A 16,488-nucleotide genomic window follows, 5' to 3' on the forward strand; every position below is an offset into this window, starting at 1 on the left:
CGTCCTAACGGGTCCCGTTAGTAAGTGGGTTCTTTAAATGAGGATCTTAGTTGCAGGCGGTCATTCACTGGAGGGAGTATTCAAAGTTACAGTCATCCCATGTCTCCTTTTAACTCCCAGTTCTAATTTCTTTCACAGCCTCAAATTAAACTTGGTGATGTGATGTCAAATCTCTGCTTTGCTTTTAAGCCAGCTTCTGAACGTACAGGTCATAACCAGTGATTATATGTTTCTTAATTTTAGAGATGGAACGTTTGGTGACGCTGAGCAATGAGATAAAAAATCCCAGTAAGTGAGCCTGGAGCTCAGAGCAGGATTGCGCTCTGGGAAGGCATGTTCGTTACCGCGTGCAGCTCTGGAAGGGACGCTTTGGGGAGAGGACGGCCTCGTTTTGTGCGCCAGCTTTTACACACTTGTCAACAATTCGCTCAAAACAAGTATTAGCTAATATTGTAACGTGTAGCAATTTTCATGGCATGCAGTGTTTTGGATTTCGGGTTGAGTGTGGCTGTTTAATCCAAGTGAGAATTGTATCAAATGGGATCTTCAGTTATTGGATTACATTGAATTCAGAAAGAATATATCCATCTGTGGTCACCGGGCCCATCAGGAAAGCAGACCGTGCATGTGCAAGGCTTCACGGGGCATGGAGGCTTTGAATGCAGCGCCAGGCCAACTAGTGTCTCATTTCTTTGTTTTGGTTTTCATAATCCAGTTCAATACTCCGGGGTTTCACATTCTCCAAAAATTTAATAACGAGGATTGATATTTTCCTATAGTACACAGCTATTCCTTCTCACAGGGATTCACGCATTATTGACTTGTGATCTCTTTTCTTCCTGTAGCAATTCCTCTGAAGTCAGAATTAGCTTATGAGATTTTTGATAAGGGCCAGGTCCGCTTCTGGCTGCAGGCTGAGCACTTATCACCAGATGCCAGCTACCGCTTCATCATTAATGACAGAGAAGTCAGTGACAGCGAGGTGAGTTCATGTGTGCGTGGCCTCTGGCTTTGGAGATGGCCAGGTATTACTTGGGAAGGTCAGTTCCTGAAAGTCAGTATTCTGGGTCTGTCTTCATCCCTTTTCGAGCTGTAGACGTTGGGGCGTAGAAGGCTGACAACATGAATGAGAGGTGGTTGATTCTTGCAATGTACAGAGATTTGGTCTCGGTTAGATGAGAGATCAGGAGGCCTTTAAATCCAAGCCTGTTGGAATTAAAAAATGAGCAACTACGTTTAGAGACTTGGTGTTATGAAAAGGTTCGGGTTACGTGGGGCGGCGGTTATCCTCAGTGGATCAGTTTATTCACTCTTGATGACAGTTTTGAAGGTATATTTTTGCCCTGATGTGAGCAATGCCTCCCTAGGCCCCCCTCCCACTGAGAGCTGCCCATGGAAGGTGTCGGCTGGGAAATTAGTTTCTGCACCTTCCCTGAGCTTTTAGGCTGCCCCCTTGGCCTGAGCGGAGAAAAATGTGTAGGATGCTATGATACAGACACTTTGCCCTTCTTCTACTTTTAATTGTGTAGAATGAAGCTGACAGATATTACAAGATATATTATATTACATTACATTATTACATTATATATTATATTACATTATATTATATATATACTATATAGTAATATATTATATTACAAGATATATTACAGATATTTTGCCTGTGGCACATTGTGTCTCCATATATGTCCTCTTGTCTAATTATTACAGCGCAACTGGGAACCCAGTTAAAAGACGACCTGTTTGATGGAGCCTTTCTTTGTTGTTCCGCGGTGCCCTTGGGGTCTCTCGCGTCCCACCATCTTTACCCCCTCCGCTCTCTTTTCCCTTGGTACCCAATGCATCGTGTCTATTTAGCTATCCCGCCGAGTCCTCAGTGCCTCAGCGGTGTGTCTGCTGCATGGGTATTAGCGGGATGGTTGACATGTGGGGATTGCTCATGCCAGGTGCGCGGCCCGCTCTCTCTCCCTCTGAGCTGGGCACCTCATCCCTAGTCTGGCCTCTGTGTCTGATGGGTTTTTAGTAAAGCTTGGTTAGACGAACGTCCCTCGGGCAGAAATCGTGTATGGAGAAAGGTTACGCGAGTTTTCTTATCCAGTCCGTCTTCCCCATGAGAGTGATGGCATCCTCGGGGAACTGTACAAATTGGGGAGTTGGCTAGTAAGTAGAAAGCATGCGGTTTCCTCCTGGCTGCCAAAAAAGCCCACAGTATGGATACTGTGTACGGAAGAGCATCACATGATCAAGGTAATTGGAGACATTTTCTTTGAGCAGAGATCATGCTACGGAATGCAACGGAATTTAGTGTAATTGCACTTTATTTGTAGAACATCTTTTGATTAACATCCCTACCTGCTGTGGAGAGCTTGCCTCAAATACGGATGTCTTTGCTACCCGGCTCATCGTTTGGAATACGGCTGTACTATTTCCTTCCTTAATTAGCAATCCACAGGTGACTTTTCCATGTGGAGACTGATGCTGTTTTGTGAAAGTCACATTATAGCCTGTATTTATGGCCCCCATAAAATCATTGAACATCATCTCGCCGCATAACGGCAATCGCTAGAAGCCTGATTCTTTTCTCAAACCTACCCAGAGCCTGTGGTGCAGAAGCTGAGAAAATGGAGAAGGCTCTGGATTGTTGAGAATCCGGCTGGTGAGTGTGGTTCCTTCTCACTTCTCAGACCTAATTAGAGCAGGTTCCTAGAGGCCTCTACTCATAGATGTTTGATGGGGGCGAGCATCTTACAGACCAGAGCAGCACCGTTGTCTGATCAACTTGAAATTTGCTCCCCGTATTCAAAAGCAAATACTCAAAACTGCAAAGAAACTCAAGGACCCCGGCGAGGTACACCTGTTGCAGCCCTCAGACTGCTGTTCCTTGCCCAGCCCCCAAGAACTACTGGAGTCTCCGGGGAGGGAGCAGTGTCCTGCTGCCGTAATCAGGAGGCTTCCTGTAATCGGTACCGCCTCCTGAAATGGCCTCTCTCTCAAAATGTAATCTGAGCTCATGTCTTCTCGTTCATTGCTCTCTCTCTCTCACTTTATATACACCAAGTTCCCATCGAGAAAAAAATCTAAGCGATGTTGTACAAGTACACAGTGTATGCTTTACTTACTTGAAACAATATTGGAGTTTCCGATTTCCAGGTGATTTTTGTATGTTTCCTGGAAGTCAGGGCCTGTGGGCAGGGGTGAGCTTTATTCACTTAAAACCTGAAAGTCATATTTGATCAAACAGAACCTCAGGCATCACGTTAACCCTTGGGACCTCAGACACTCATCTTCCTTTCCCCGTGGACGGCAGCTTATAGTCTGCAGATAGTTTTTGATTGTCCGCCGTAGCCTAGAAAAATGAGCTGTAAACTTGCCCTCCTGGAGCTTATCCCAGAGTTGAAGAAATACAGCTTCAATCAGAGAATGATATAGAAAAAATACAGAATGAAGAGCGTGTTAAAACAGTACAGCGAGCACCGATTCAGAGAAGGCGGGGGTGTGGAGAGGCTGGAGTAGTTAGGGGAGATTTCAAGAGCAGTGGATTCCTGGGTTCTCCTTCGGAGGAGGAACGCAGAAAATGGGCCCCGGAACAGGCGGGCCCTGCAGCTTGCACACGCGAGAGCTAGCAAGGTGGGGGACCGGGGGGCGAGGAGGGTGGGCTGACCAGGGGAGTGGCCACAGGGCATCTTGGAAATACACTTGGATTAAACGGAAGGGGTCAGACAGCAGAGGTGCCGCTTCCAACGTCAGGCAGGAGGGTTTAGAAACGATGCCCGACGCTGAGGGAAACGGGCTTAAGGATGTCGAACAAAGGTGCTATTTTGCTAATATCCATCTTCTCAGCTCTCTTGTGACACTGGCATTTGGAATCCAAAATATAAATGTCACCTGAAAGAGAAAGAAGAGCGTTGTGAAAATAAATACACACGATGTGTCAGAAAAAGGCCGATCTCACACATTTTCTGTTAGTTACCCGCAGATAGGAGTTCTTTGTGATAGTCTCATCAAGGTAAGGGCTGTAGGAGGAGTGCAGGCTCTCGGGGCAAGGAGTGGCCTTTCCTCCCTCTCGTCCTGTTTGTTGGCTGCTGACCACAGGTTACTGGCAATGACTCGCTCATCTCACCCCACAGCCCCACCTTCCTGGGACGGCTCATTACTCAGGCTGGGAAGCCTTTGCGTAAATCCCAGCTGGGCTCCTCTGGAAGGAAGCAGGAATGCCTGCAGGAAAGGTCACCAGCAAAGGTTGTCATGCTTTTGTTCATTCTGGGCGTAGCGTTGGGGGGGTCAAGGCCAGAGGAAGCAGCCCTTCTGTGGTGTCGTGAGTCGTGTTCCTGAGGGGAGCCCCGGTCCCTGTGCTGTCCTTGCCCTGAATGACGGCTGCATCGAAGACGAGTCATTCTCGGGATGTGCTCCTTCTGCCTCCCTGACCCCTGCTTGTTTGCAGATATCGTATCCAAGGGTGGAATAACAAGACATGGTCCATTCGCAACCACACGTCAGTCTCTGTAGCTCATCAGAAGCGATGAGAGCAGAGTCTGAGGCAGACGTGAGCTCTGGACGGGCGGCACCGGGAAAGGGTCCCCATTGGAGGCTGCCCGGATGGGGGATGCAGAGCCTGGGCACCTTCAACCCTGGTGCTGGTGGCGGTGTTGAGTGGGGGCGACCAGTCGTGATGCCCGTGTCCCCAGAGTCCCCGAGACTGAAGCCCTCATGGCTGTGGAGATGGTTGGTTGTTGCCTGTGGTTTTGTGATCGGACATGGCCAAGGGCGCCCCGTTCTCTTTCCCCCGTGTGCTGAGTTATCTCACATCAGGTGCACATTCCCGAGGAGTGTGCAGAGTTTCTGCTGGGTTCTTCGTGTGTAGGTCACTCCCCACACAGACCTAGGGCTTCATCGCCGAATGTCCCTCGTTTGATCTTTGGTTCACCAAGAGGTCCCTCGTTTGCTCTTTGGTTCACCGAGAGGTTCAGTGGCTGAAATTTCTTTTTGTGTGTTTTTTGGGCACCATGATCCCTTAAGATACAATAGTTGATGCAACCGTTAGGTGCCAGTGAGAAAACTGGAGGGAGGAATTTCACGGTGGAATTCTCCCCTTCCTTCTGTGCTCCCAGACACACAGAATCAAGTGTGACAAGTCAACTGGGCTTATCGAGATGGTGATGGATCAGTTTACCATCGAAAACGAAGGCACCTACACTGTGCAGATTCACGACGGAAAAGCCAAAAGTCAGTCTTCTCTGGTTCTCATCGGAGACGGTATGCTGCATGGAAGGTCTTCATGTGTCTGTAAAGGAAAATTCAAAGCGAATTCTTTCAACCAGAGAGAAGCAAATGTATTTCATTTCTATTTGTTTCCCCTCAAATATTGGATTTAGCATTCAAGGCTGTCCTAGAAGAGGCTGAATTTCAAAGACAGGAATTTCTCAGGAAACAAGGTACGTGGTTGGCTGGCTTCCCCACCACTAGCACAAGACAAAGGTTTAGGATTTGAGCATTTGCTTGGAGCAGATCCTACTTAATGCCAAACGACTCTAACTTCGATTTTAAATGATTGAGAAGTCAGACCACTTCTTAGCTGTAGAAGTTTGGATTCTCTTCTGTTCTTTGACCTTTCCCTTTATTTCGTCGGTATTTTCTCTTGCCTCTACCTTGAAAGCCCTGGAATCTATTGTTGAGTGTTGTTATTTTCCTGCAGTCATAAGGAAAGGGTGTCTCCATTACACGTCCAGATGGAGTCCAGTGATTGTGACAAAAAGGAATAAAGAATGGGGGTGGGTGAGTCGGGGGATTATTAGGAGAAACGGAGAGAGGGCAGTAGTCCCATTTCCAATAGCCAGGAGTTTGTTATTTTACTTAAAAGTGTGTGAACTTTTCAACTTTTAGATGTTTTCACTTTAATTACAAACAATACTTTTTAAATATATCGTTTTAAAAATGCATATGAAAAATAAATAAATAAGTAAAAAATACAAATGCATATTAACTAGATACAAAGGAAAATGGATAAATTTAAGAAACTGAACTACAACCCAAGGGTTTATTTGAAAAGTATTTTTTATATGGGGTTTCTATCGTTTTTGAAAAGAAGTTAGAATACAGCTTTTAAAATATAAAATGAAGACATTATTTTTATTGTTTTAAGTTATTTTTAGTAGTCAAAAATATTTAGTTTACTCATTTCTACAATATGATTTTTTTTCTACAATATGATTCCTACAACTTTGTAGGATGTATTTATATGGAAGAAATCAATAAATACTTTCTAAAACTGCTTTGTATTTTTGTGTTGAATGTATTATTAGCATATGACTTCTGCATTTATATTAAGTAAAAATGATATTTTTGAAAGATATATAAATTAATCTTTGATTTCAAATGCTATATAAATACCATGTGTTGACATACTTGCTAGGTCAAACGGCTTTTTCTTCATCTTACCTCAATTAGTTCTCCTATTTTAACGTTTTTTTATACCATGCTGTTGGATGTTGTTAGACACATGTCTTGAGAAAAAAATATAGTATTTCATTATTCTTCCTGCTAAAGAGCAATAGCTATTAGACATCACCGAGAAGGAGAGATCAGACAGCATCACCCAGCTAGAAATAGAGATTTCAGTATCAGTATTGCACACACTGACTGCGGAGCCCTGAAAATTAGTTTTATTAAATTATCTTGGTTTCAGACTGAACAGCTACTTTCTTCTGCCCAAAATGCATTTGTATGTGTGTGTGTAAATGTATACATTTTTTTCCTTTATTTAAACTTTTTTCCCTTTTTCCCTGCCAGGCCCTCATTTCGCTGAGTTTCTGCACTGGGATGTTACAGAAGATTGTGAAGTCCGGCTGGTCTGTAAGGTGAGGAATCGATTCTAACCAGAAGAGAGTGAGACTCCCATTCTCGTGACAGTGGAGACAGTCAGGGAGCAGCTACGTTCAGGTCACACTGGTGGTGAAGCGCAGGGGGTTGGATTAGGGGCGGGTGGTACTCAGACTTTCAGTCTCGTCTGTGGTCTCTGTCAACAGATTACAGGGGCAATGGAACGAAGATTCAGGTAGGTAGTTTATAAAATATTTATTTAAGATTTCAGTAAGTGAACATATGGGAAAGAATGCTGTGGTGAAATGTATCTGGTAATTTCTATGCTGCTCATATGATTTCTTTAGGAAATAAAAGTATGTTTGGGGAATAAGATGCTCTTAAGTTTTTGTTTGAGCAGTTCAGTCATAAAGTAAGCCTGAATCACTACTAACTATAAAAACCTGTATTTTGGGGAACAGACTTTAAGTTAACGAGCCCCTGCTATATGGCTGTCTCTGTAGAAGAAGAGGCTGTGGGGAAAGCTCGATCGTGCATCATTTCTGTTCCCAAGCTACTCACAGACAAGAGAGGAAAACAAGCAGACAACACAACAAAGCGGTGAATCCTGAGCTGAGTGCGGGGGGATGACTGAGAAGGATACAGGTCGGCGAGGGTGGTCCTGAGCTGAGTGCGGGGGAATGACCGAGAAGGATACAGGTCGGCGAGGGTGGTCCTGAGCCGAGTGCGGGGGGGGATGACCGAGAAGGATACAGGTCGGCGAGGGTGGTCCTGAGCCGAGTGCGGGGCGATGACCGAGAAGGATACAGGTCGGCGAGGGTGGTCCTGAGCCGAGTGCGGGGGGATTACCGAGAAGGATACAGGTCGGCGAGGGTGGTCCTGAGCCGAGTGCGGGGGGATTACCGAGAAGGATACAGGTCGGCGAGGGTGGTCCTGAGCCGAGTGCGGGGGGATGACCGAGAAGGATACAGGTCGGCGAGGGTGGTCCTGAGCTGAGTGCGGGGCGATGACCGAGAAGGATACAGGTCGGCGAGGGTGGTCCTGAGCTGAGTGCGGGGGGATGACTGAGAAGGATACAGGTCGGCGAGGGTGGAAACTGCTCCCACAGGCTGAACTGTGAAACAGCTGCGTGGGAAACGGAGCCGCAGCATTAGAGGGTGAATTATGAGTCGGCCGCTGTGGAGAGCAGTATGGCAGCTCCTCAGAAGTAATGGGTGGAATTACGGTACGATCCAGCCTCAGATAGATACGTGTGCACCATGATGGTGGCCGCGCGATTCACAATAACCCAGTGTGGGGGTGGCCCAAGTGCCCATTGATGGATGGATAAACAAATGTGGTAAATTCGCGGGCTGTCATTCAGCCATTTAAAAAGGAAGGAAATCCTGTTACCTGCAGCAACACGGATGACCCTTGGGTGAAATAAGGCAGACCCGAAAGGACAGACCCTGTGTGATTCCACTTACGTGAGGTCCCTAGAGCAGTCAAACTCATAGACAGAGAGTAGGATGGAGGGGGCCAGGGGCTGAAGGATGGGGGTAGGGAGTCAGTGTTTAATGGGGACAGAGTATCAGGTTGGGAAGACGAGAAAGTTCTGGAGGTGGTCGGTGGTGATGGTTACACAGCAACGTGAATGTGCGTAGTGCCACAGAACTGTACACTTAAAAATGGTGAAGATGGTAAATTTTATGTCATCTGTATTTTACCACAATAAGAAATACATAAGGTTGGTAAGACAATTGGGGGCTGGACCAGAGGGCATCCAGCAGGGCAGAGGTGGACTCTGGTCTGCAGACGGCGGGGAGCCTGCCTTTGGGGTTTTCAGGAACGTGATGACTCTGGCTGTTTCTTAAGGCCGGAGGGGAGGCTGCCCAAGAGGCTCAGTGAGAGATGGGAACTCAGACGAGCATAGTGGTCACGTGCACAGAGTAGGAGATACGCTGGAAGACTGTTGGGGAGCTATGGTTCCAGCAGGAGTCGGTGAGTAATTGGATGTGAGCGAGGACAGTGTCTTGGACGATCTTAGGTCTCTGTCTTGGAGACCAGGTGGTGCTGTGATACTAACCGGCACTGCAGGGGCAGGACCAATTCTGAAGATTTTGAGGATAAATTCAGCTTTGCAAGTACTTCGTTGGTTACGCCTGTAGCACAGGCGATATGGTATAACCAGCGCACCGTGAGCCCGGCCCTCACAGCAAGGTGAAGCTCTGCTGTGGAGGCTTATGAGGTAGCAGGACACGCGTGGCGGTGAGCACGACGCCCGTGGGGCAGGTTTGCTGAAGGGCAGCCTTTGGAGACAGAAAGATAACGGAAACTTGGAGAATTTTGGAAAATATCATGTTGTCAGAGTAGAACAGGAGAGAAGGATTTTTAAGGGAATTACCGAGGGGAAGTCCTCAGGAAGTAAGAGGAGAAACAAGAAGCGGCTTCATGGAATGAGGAAGGCGAGGAATTCAAGGAGTGAAGACCGCACAGCGGCGTCCTGAGTGAGGCGAGGGCTGACGCGGGGCCTGCCGCCTGTCCGGGTGGGCTGGTGGCCGGGGGCTGGGAGTCCGAACGGCGCTGGCTGATGGGATGGAAGATGGGTGAAGACTGAGCTGAGCCCATCACAGCCTGGGAGTCCCAGCGGGTCGTGGACGTGGGGGTCAAGTCCTTCTCTCCCCGCTGGCTGGATGGGGACATTCAATCATGTTTAGACGCTGAGCGGGAAAGCAGAAGACAAATCAAGGGTGAAGGCCACCTGTCAGAATGGCCATCATCAAAAAGACAAGAAATGACAGATGTTGGCAAAACTGCGGAGGAAAGGGAGCCCTCGTGCACTGTTGGTGGGAATGTAAATCGGTGCAGCCACTGTGGAAAACAGCACGGAGGTTCTCAAAAGATTAAACATAGAGCTACCAGGGCTTCCCTGGTGGCGCAGTGGTTGAGAGTCCGCCTGCCGATGCAGGGGACGCGGGTTCGTGCCCTGGTCCAGGAAGATCCCACATGCCGCGGAGCGGCTGGGCCCGTGAGCCATGGCCGCTGAGCCTGCGCGTCCGGAGCCTGTGCTCCGCAACGGGAGAGGCCACAACAGTGAGAGGCCCGCGTATCGCCAAAAAAATAAATAAATAAAAATAAAGCTACCATACGATCCAGCGATCCCAACTCTGGGAGTCCATCTCAAGGAAGTGATGTCACTCTTGTGGAGAGACACCTGCACCACGTGTTCGTAGCAGCATTGCTCACAATGGCCAAGACGTTGACACAACCAAGGGTCTGCTGACGAATGAATGGCTAAAGAAGATGTGACACACACACACACACACACACACACACACACACACACACAGAGGAATATTATTCAGTCATAAAAAAGATGGACATTCTGCCATTTGTAACAATATGGATGGGTCTTGAGGGAAATAAGCTCAGTGAAGTAAGTCAGACAGAGAAAGACAGACACGACATGATTTCACTTCTATGTGGAATCTAAAAAAAGCCAAACTCATAGAAGCAAAGAGACAAGTGGTGGTTGCTAAGGGGTGGGGGAGATGTTGGTCAAAGGGTACAAACTACCAGTTATGAAATGAGTAAGTTCTAGGGTCTAATGCCCAGCGTGGTGACTGTAGCTAATAACACTGTATTATATACTTGAAAGTTGCTGAGAGAGTGACCTTGCGTGTTCTCACCACTCACACATACACAGTGGTAACCATGTGAGGTGAAGGATGTGTTAACTAACCTCATTGTGGGAACCATTTTTGCAATATATACGTGTATCAAGTTGTGTACATTGTACACCTTAAACATACACGGTGGTAAATGTCAATTAAGGCAGCGGCTATGTTGTAGTCAGTTGGCCTTTCTTCTGACAAGGGTGTCCTGAGTACATGCTCACAATGGCGGTGGGACAGATAGGCTCCCCATGTGCTCTGACATGGTGTAGGCCCTCCTGTGAATATTTGATAATATTTTAAGTTCCCTGATCAAAGTGAGTCATAAGTCTTTGAACACAGCTATTGGAGAAACTGAATAACTATTGCTTGAGAGGTGAGTCTTTTGCAGTTTAACCCACCTAGCCTGCGTACTCATGTCCCATCACTCCTGGGGTTCCGTGAACCCTTCTTCCACATAGGTTTTTGCCTAATAATACTTTGGCAGGTGGTTATGGTTCTATTTACTTACATAACAAAACACATGGAGAAAAATCAATGTGTGAACGTATTCATATTATAACTTTACAGAAAACCATCTTTTAAAAGAAAAGTTTAAGGCAAGAGAAGCCTCAGTCATGAACGGAAGGAGATCTGGGAGAGAGATTTCTCACACACCTCCAGTAAAGCTTTGGGGAGAGCACACTCAGACACTGTGAGAGTCGGGCAGGGCCCCATGTCTCAGGAGTGATCCTGTGGTGACCTTTTCCTAGATACTTATGTGCATGTGAGGTGCGCGTATTGAAAAAGTGGTAGAGGACTTCCCTGGTGGCGCAGGGATTAGGAATCTGCCTGCCAACGCAGGGGACACAGGTTTGAGCCCTGGTCCGAGAAGATCCTACATGCCGCGGAGCAACTAAGCCTGTGCACCACAACTACTGAAGCCCGCGTGCCACAACTACTGAGCCCATGCACCACAACTACTGAGCCCGTGCACCACAACTACTGAGCCTGCGTGCCTAGAGCCCGTGCTCCGCAACAAGAGAAGCCACCACAATGAGAAGCCCATGCACCGCAACGAAGAGTAGCTCCCGCTCACCGCAACTAGAGAAAGCCCACACGCAGCAACGAAGACCCAACGCAGCCAAAAAGAAAGAGAGGGAGGGAGGGAGGGAGGAAGGAAGGAAGGAGGGAAGAAAACAAAAAAAAAAGTGGTAGAGACATTGCAGAGAGTTCAGAGAAGCGACAAATGAGTTATTTGGGGACAGAAGACACCCCCCTCCCCCCCACCCGCACCCCGAGCTACAGGACAAATAAAGTAACTGAGGATATAGGTTTTAGAGAACAGAGGCTGAAGGTCATTGGAAAGGTTTTTATTTAGCACCCAAGGACCGACAGTGTAAGAGTAAGAGGCAGCAGTGCTGAATTAAGGTGGGGGAGAGTCGGGGATTGGCTTGGCGTGGAAACGGACACAAGGGAGATTTTGAGGTGTTAGGACAAAGGACATCGTCTGCTGGGATTGTTTAGCTTCGCTTCATCCTGACTGTCACCACGTGGTCCTGGCTTCAGAAGGAAGAGCCTAGCTCCCAGACCAGCGGGAGACAGCCCTGCACTTACTCTGAAACATTTATGGAATTATTCTCCATATCGGGCACGCTGCTGTGCCCGTGTGCAAGTGCGAGTAGAACATTCCGGAGCCCTGCCGTCTGGGATTGTCCCCCAGGGCTGTCGCCAACGACAGCAACTGACGTAGCTGCTACGGGAAGTCTAAAATACATTGCACTGCTACACTCTCGGAACTAATCACGTGCTCTCAATGTTGGTAATTTGTTTTTTGTCGCTGACATCTCTGTTGTTGAGTCTGTATGGGATGTGAATGCAGAATGGTCCGTGTCACACAATTCAATGTGATCAGTACATTCCTCTCCAACAGAGCCAGAATTCTTCTTCGTGGGACGTGTAGGTCAGAGCATGTGACTTGAGATGCTTACTCATCTTTGGAATTGTGCAAAGCTGAGTTTCGAGTTCAGCTTATGGCGGAGATTGAATTTCGAGGAATTTTAGTAGCAGGAAAGTCCTCGTGCCCAGTGGGCTCGTTTTGCATTAAAGTTTCTTTCCCCTGCGTCTGTGTGTCCGCAATGTCATGTTGCCAAAAAAGCAGTCACTCAACAGTTTTATAGGCCAATAATGATATTTTATATTATTTATAAATTTAAAATACACTGCTTACATCTTGTCTTTATTATTGACATCTCACCTGAACCAAAAAACCTTGCACCGTCTAATTTCATGGGTTAGCACGAAGAAGAATCATTTGTTCTTCCGAATGGAACTGTCAGGGCTTAATTATTTTAGAAGCTGAAATTTAGAAATGTATTTGCTATTATTAGAACCGACAGCTTTCCCATGTGCATTTGTCTGAGACTGCCTATAATAAAAATTGATTTTTTTTTTTAGGTCCGTGATTTCAAATCAGAGTAGACTTTTTTCTCATGAGCCACAGCGATTCACATACTCAACGTAAGATTCCTGTCTTGTAGGTTGCAAACACCAAGAAGGAAACCGTTTTCAAATGGCTAAAGGATGATGCTCTGTATGAACCGGAAAAGTTGCCTGATCTGGAGAAGGGGGTCTGTGAGCTGTTCCTACCAAAGGTACATTGTGTAAAAGAAAAGAGGTAGAAACAGGATAAGAAAGTTCTCTCAAACAACCTGTGAATTCTGCATTATCTCCCAGTTTGCCTCCTAAATTTCCATGGTTTGCAAAGAGAACGTATCAGCCTGTATTACCTTTTGTATCATGGCGTCAGTTTTATGTACATATGGGATGTGTTTTATTTGCAGTTGTCAAAGAAGGACCATGGTGAATATAAGGCAACCTTGAAAGACGAGAGAGGTCAAGATGTGTCTGTCCTTGAGATAGCTGGCAAAGGTAGAATAAAACCTTCTTCCTTCTACTAAAAGGAAATCCACTTCGCCAGCAGGATGAACTGGGTGATAAAGGCACAGCGTCTGTATCCTTAGTACATATTGTTTCTTTAGCGGGGACACAGGAAGAGAAAATAGATTTGTACTTGAGTTGCATTCAAAGCTGTTTGAGTGTTTTAGAACAAGGTATGATATTACTCTGGGCTTCAATGAAATGCTGTCTTAGTTCACCTTCAAGGAGCCAAGTTCTATCTTGTGACAAATGTATTAAAGTGATCGAAACAGTGATGAAGAGGTTCAATTAAATGTATGGTCGGATTTATGTCGAGCAAAATGTTCCTTGTTTAAAAAGTGAATAGATTAGAAGGATTTATCGCCACACATGAGCCTTTTATGGGTAACTATTGCCATTTTAATGTTTCATTTTTCAAATGAACATCCTGATTCCCTGTATCAATTTAATTAAACATGAAAATGCTGCTGATAAAATTAGACACCGTAATGGTACGTTTCCTTCTTCCTTTCAGTGTACGAGGATATGATTTTGGCCATGAGTAGAGTCTGTGGTAAGTAAATGCCTTCTAACTTTCAAGTCATTTTGGTGCTAAAATTGCTATTTCCCGAGAAGGGCATTTTCCACAGCTAATGGAACCACAGTGCAGCTCCTGTGAACAGGCCCCAGATTCAACGGCGGAACAGTTACCTGACCGCCTCGGTGATGCTTTTTAAGGGGGTTTTCGGCATTATATGCAGAATATGTTTTTCTTAAAAAAAAAAAAAGAGAGACAAAACAAACTCAGTTTGGACTCCCTAATTAGCCACTTCTTATAATTTGCCTTAGGTCAACTCCGATGATGCTTTGTCCATAATTGCTCTCAGCGTCTGCGTTACAAATGCTGAATAGCGATAATGAATTTTGAAGCCTCTGGTTTTGTGTCTGGTTTAATACATACTAAACCACTTTTTAGCTTTGCAGATAAATTCTTCCTCTCTATTTACCCTTCCATGGAAACTGTGAGAACAAAGATGTTGGTTATTAATTTGATAATAATAGCTTACATTTGTAGAGGGCTTTCTGCTGATAATAAAATTTTACGGCTGTGGGCTTTCTAGAGGTGACCTAATTGATGTCATCAGATCAGGCACCTAAGACCCGGAGCAGTTAGGTGGCTTAACCACGGGGCTCTGGAAGCCGGTCAGGACCAGAAGCTCACATCTCTCCCAGGTCTGAGCTCAGCTGCTGCCCCGTAAGGTTTTTCGGTCATTCTTCTGGAAAACTTCTGACGTTTATTTTTTCATCACTCTCTCAAAACGTCCCCGTAAGATAGACTGTTCCTCTTTGCTTTTGCTTGTCACGTAGGTGACCACATTTTGAATGAGTTTTACTGCTGATGATTATTAATGGGCCGAATGCCACTCCATGGTGTATACGCCACTTTGCGAAGGTACATGAAGCCACTTGAAAGGCGGCTTCACGCTTATGCTCCATGGGATGACCTTGCATTAAAGCATCATGTGACCTGTAACACTGGTGATGCGAGTGGTCGTGGTGTCTTGAAAAGTGAAGGTACCAGTGCAGGGGACAGAGGTAGTTTCCTGTTGTATTCTCGTGATCTTGGGTCCTAGGTGCCCGAGCCTGGAAGGACCACGTGCGTCTTACTGAGAGTTAGTGTGGTGGGCAGAGAGAAGGCACGGGACACACGGCATCACGTTTCAGCCTCTGTCCTCCCGAGGAGCCAGGCCCTGGGTCTACTGGACGCTGCGTGTTCAGTGCTGTTGCAGCCGGAAAGGAGCAGAGCAAGCGTTACCCGATCTACGAGGTGGCTGTGTTAGTAGCAAGCGGGGGCTTCTCCGCAGCCCATGCGCGCGCCCCGTTATCCCAGAGCTTACCCGTCTTCCCGGCTGTCCCGCTCAGGCTGCAGTGGGCTTTCCCTGCAGCCCTGAGGTGTCGTGGCTGTCTGGGGTGTCGGTCCGGGTGTGACATCTGTGGTTCCCACGTCCCCTTGCTGCATCCATCAGGGACCTCGGTCACCTCCATCCTCTGTCCTCTGACCTCAGGGAAGCTGTGCCTCTGCCTCTTCTGTGTCTTCTGAGAGCCCTTGGGGGTGCTGACGTTCAAGCACATACTCAGACACGCTCACACATACACACACCCTCACTTCTCCTCCACCTGCCCCCTGCCCCCCAGGAATATTCTTAATCCTTGAAGACGCCATGATTCCTGTTCGGGTTCCAAGTGGGCTCTTGTCACCTGCAATCAGTGGCTTTTTAGACCTAATGCAGCCCCGAGCTGGTCTAACCGATAGCAGACAGCGCTGAGTGCGCCACTCCTGAAACAGCCGGAGTGAAGATGGGTACGCGTCCTCCGTGCTCTGCTGACAGTCACGTGGACGCTGTGACGCGAGTCACGGTCTCGCCACGCGTGTTGGGTGCCTGGTGGCCTCTGCCTATTGAACGAGGGTCCAGCTCCACCCGGGAGAGGCGTTTTGGGTCAAACTCTATAGTTCCACGGAGCAGCGTCAGACGTAATACTGGGTTGTTGTAAGGAGTACTTCTGAATTTTCAAGTAGAGAGCTGTCAGAACAGTGATTTCCTGTTTCCTGGAGCACAGAAACGTTTCCCTATTCGTTTTCTTGGCTTTTAAACCAAATTTCCCTTCACAGCTTGGGGGGGGGCGCGGTGTGGGGAGATAGTGTTCCGGAGCTTCTAAGTCCAAACAGCTAAGTCCAAACAACAGGGTTTGCATGTTGGGAAGCAATCAGTGGCTCTTCTTGGGGACCCCCCCCCAAATTTTGTTCGAATTTCAGGGCCAACTAGAGGCTTTGGATAAATATGGGATCCTCACGTCAGCCTCCCGGGCTTCCTCCTTCCCGACCCTGATCCCACAGAGAGGATCCTGCAGTGGCTTGTGGGTGGCAGAGTGTAGGAGGCTTTCCTGCCGGGTCAGCTAGCAGCCCACAGAACAGAACTGTTTGTTCTTCGTGTCCCGAAGGTTAAAGGCTGTGCTTGGCTGTGAAGCAAACCTGCTGTTATAGAGAGAGTTAGGGTTCCTCAACCTCTTCATCCTTATAATAAGGAATTTGGACAAGGCGACATCCAAGTTCTCATCCAGA

The 16,488-nt window shown here is 47.1% G+C and overlaps 1 protein-coding gene across 1 annotated transcript in view; it reads left to right on the forward strand.

The window, feature by feature from the left end:
• MYOM2 (myomesin 2) overlaps window positions 1–16,488 on the forward strand; it is an 81,240-nt gene that overhangs the window by 53,558 nt on the left and 11,194 nt on the right. Inside the window, exons 24-31 of the mRNA XM_060136558.1 lie at window positions 244–288; window positions 846–982; window positions 5,109–5,253; window positions 5,373–5,432; window positions 6,787–6,854; window positions 12,989–13,102; window positions 13,292–13,379; window positions 13,903–13,941. Of these exons, the coding sequence (XP_059992541.1) occupies window positions 244–288; window positions 846–982; window positions 5,109–5,253; window positions 5,373–5,432; window positions 6,787–6,854; window positions 12,989–13,102; window positions 13,292–13,379; window positions 13,903–13,941 (696 nt within the window). The remainder of the gene's footprint in view (window positions 1–243; window positions 289–845; window positions 983–5,108; window positions 5,254–5,372; window positions 5,433–6,786; window positions 6,855–12,988; window positions 13,103–13,291; window positions 13,380–13,902; window positions 13,942–16,488) is intronic.

This window comes from Lagenorhynchus albirostris, chromosome 21 (genome assembly GCF_949774975.1).
Source record: "Lagenorhynchus albirostris chromosome 21, mLagAlb1.1, whole genome shotgun sequence".
NCBI lineage: Eukaryota > Metazoa > Chordata > Mammalia > Artiodactyla > Delphinidae > Lagenorhynchus > Lagenorhynchus albirostris.